Source organism: Sinocyclocheilus rhinocerous, unplaced genomic scaffold, assembly GCF_001515625.1.
Source record: "Sinocyclocheilus rhinocerous isolate Xijiao unplaced genomic scaffold, SAMN03320098_v1.1 scaffold11413, whole genome shotgun sequence".
In the NCBI taxonomy this organism is placed as follows: Eukaryota; Metazoa; Chordata; class Actinopteri; order Cypriniformes; family Cyprinidae; genus Sinocyclocheilus; species Sinocyclocheilus rhinocerous.
In genome coordinates this window covers 482-3,342 of record NW_015655513.1, presented here as the reverse complement: position 1 = coordinate 3,342, position 2,861 = coordinate 482, and the positions used below count along the sequence as shown (strand labels likewise).

The 2,861-nt window shown below is 35.1% G+C and overlaps 1 protein-coding gene across 1 annotated transcript; it reads right to left on the bottom strand.

The window, feature by feature from the left end:
- Positions 1 to 453: 453 nt before the first annotated feature.
- On the bottom strand, positions 454 to 1,683 carry LOC107718367 (uncharacterized; the record flags this gene model as incomplete). The annotated part of the gene is made up of 5 exons (XM_016525413.1): positions 454 to 634; positions 714 to 1,049; positions 1,129 to 1,198; positions 1,300 to 1,436; positions 1,582 to 1,683. Coding segments are annotated over 5 exons (826 nt in total), but the record flags the coding sequence as incomplete, so codon positions are not given.
- Positions 1,684 to 2,861: the final 1,178 nt, after the last annotated feature.

Here is a 2,861-nt window from a genome sequence, read left to right as displayed (position 1 = left end):
ATGTTTGAGCAACCCAAAACACAATATTAAAATGTCAATACCCTATGAAAGATGAAGTCTTTCAGCAGCATCACATGCACTGATTTTTGGAGACTTGATGGTGTGATGGTGGAAGGAGATGTATCCGTAAAAGAAGGGATGCCATTTCCTGGTCGTAGACTGGAGACGAAATTCACATGAATTAATTAATGTAAAACTTCAAATGAAATACTTTAAGTTTAAGAATAGAGAGCATTTTAAACATTCACCTGATGTGTTTATGTAGTCTTTTTAAAGACTTTTTTTATGTGGTGTAATTTATTTAATTATTTTTTATTAATCCGGAAAACATCCAATCTCATAGGTTGTGAAGTTTGCTAATTTTAATATTTTTGTCATCAAAACAAAACATATAGTAACTGTAACTGCAAATATAGCAAATGCGTAAAAACAAGTGAATCAAATACAACATACTTGTTTCATGAAGGTCACTTCCTTCAGGACATTCTGCTGAGAGCAGCAACTGACTCAGCTCTGCTTTTGAAGTAAGTTGCTTGGCCTCTTTAATGACATTTGGCCTGAAAAACGTGTCCCACTTCTGAAGCAGCCTGGAGGATGTCTCAGCGTCAAACAGGAGAGTGAAGTCTTGATCCACCTTTAAGAAGATATTAAATATAAACAATATTTTCAAATATTGCATGCATGCCTTTGAAAACATATTATTCCAAACTTACCAGCCCTTTTGTATTTAGGAATCTTGGGAAGGTGGAGAGGATATCAGCACTAGAGCCTGGATCTTTAACAAGCTTCTGGCGATGCTGAAAGGTCTCTCTCATCTTTTGGAATATTAGGGACTTGTCTGTGGTATGGTTGAGCAAAGACATGGCCTCTCTGCAAGCATCCCCATGAAGTTGCCCTTCAAAATTAGTAGCCCTTTGGCATTTTGGGCCTCCTGGAGAAACATCACGAGGGCTGTCTAGTGGCAAAGATCCTTGTCGAATCTTCCTGTGGACTGTTTTCATACGCCAAGCAATGTATCCTGTGTTGCTTGCAGCATCATAAAAGTGTTCCTTAAAATAATCTAATTTCTATGTCACAGAAATAACATTGCAAGTATAACATGAAAGGGTCATGCAGACAGTGACTTACATAGCCTTTCTTGGAATATGGATCTCTAAGGGAAGGGAACAGCATCACTATTCCAACAGCATATTGTTCTCTGATAGCTTTAGTAGAGTTGCCTAAGGGAAGATATCAAATTGGTCTCAATTTACACAATGGTCATGCAGTTATTTGTTAAAATTTTTTTTTTTTAAATACCCATGTGTATCAATCATGTGAGCCACCAGTATGTTCATCATTTGTCTTCTTGTGGCATCTGTAAGGGTTTCTGTTTCTTGATACTCCTGTAGTACTGCTTCACCACCAGACTTCAGTTTTAGAACATCTTCGACCAACTAAAAATTAAAAAATAATATAATAATAAAATTAAAAAATGACCTTGGTGATTCATAAATTACTACAAATTCTGTCATTTGCATCATTTTCATTTCTGGGTGAACAGAACCTTAAGGAGACTCACGTAAAAAGCTTTGTTCTAACCTGTTTTGCAGACAGTGCAGATGTGTCCTCTTTTCTTTGTCTCTTGTTAGGGACCTCATCTAAGATTACAGTCGATGCACTTGAACCGTTGCTATTGTCAGACTTCACAGATATGGAAGACAAAGAGTCTGAAAATTCTAAAGAATTAAAGTATTAAAATATTACAAATATTGTGATGACCAGCACAAGAATCAGAAATAAGAAATAGCTAATTTATCATATTTATCCTGAGTTGCTTGATAACACTAGACTTCTTTCACATTCAATAAAACTCACCATCATTTGAGAAAACAGTCAGCACCACATTGCCTTGTCCATTGAGGTCGCTGAATATTTCTGCATCGACTTCTGTCCATGTTGCATCCTTGTATATAACTTTTGCATCAGGTGGCAAGCAAAATCTCTCAATGACTGAATTTTTTTTTGTTTTTTTAAGTTGACACCCTTTCTTGCTTCACAACAAATGACTTGAAATGAGTTGAATACATATATCTTTATGATGCAAGCTAAATTTTATGATTTTTTTCAATGTATCCCCTTCTATAAAACATATGATAAAGGCATATACAGAAATGAGGCAACAACATGAGAGCTAGGATAATACACAGAATTTATCAGATTTTAATCAAATTCTTAGTTATTTTAATCGAGTGAAAAAAAAAAACTTTTAGGGGAAATTGCATAAAGTCAAACCTCCCTTCAATGCAATCCAGCTTCACACACTTCTGCTGTTCGTTGTACTTGATCTGGACCAACATTTTACCTGGAACATGCAAAAGCATTTGGCATTGTAAATCGGTGTAAATGAAGAATACTGTATGGATGGATGCACGTCACATCGTTTCTGTTGTAATATCACAATGTACAGATGTGCAATAGTCACGTTGCAGACGTGACAGTAAACTGCACCATACATTTTCTCCAGTGCCGATTTTATATATATATATATATATATCTTCGCTTTAAGCTTGTAAAACCATTCCTTTATAAAGTTTTACACAGCTTCAGTATCTAGCTAGCTAACCACATCGACAATGCCAATCCTGGCAATAAAAAAGGCTTTGTAAAAGATCATTCTCATTCGTTTTATTAATTCGGTCCATCATTTTTTCATAATCAGTCCTTTGTGGCAGTGTGAATGGCTCATAGTCTGAAAACTTTAGCATGATGTGGAAAAAAATATTGGAGTCAGTTGTTACTTTATTAGTGTTCATTTATTTTATTAAACTGGATAATTTGTTACACCTTTTTATATTTTATGTGGTGTCATGATTTACTTT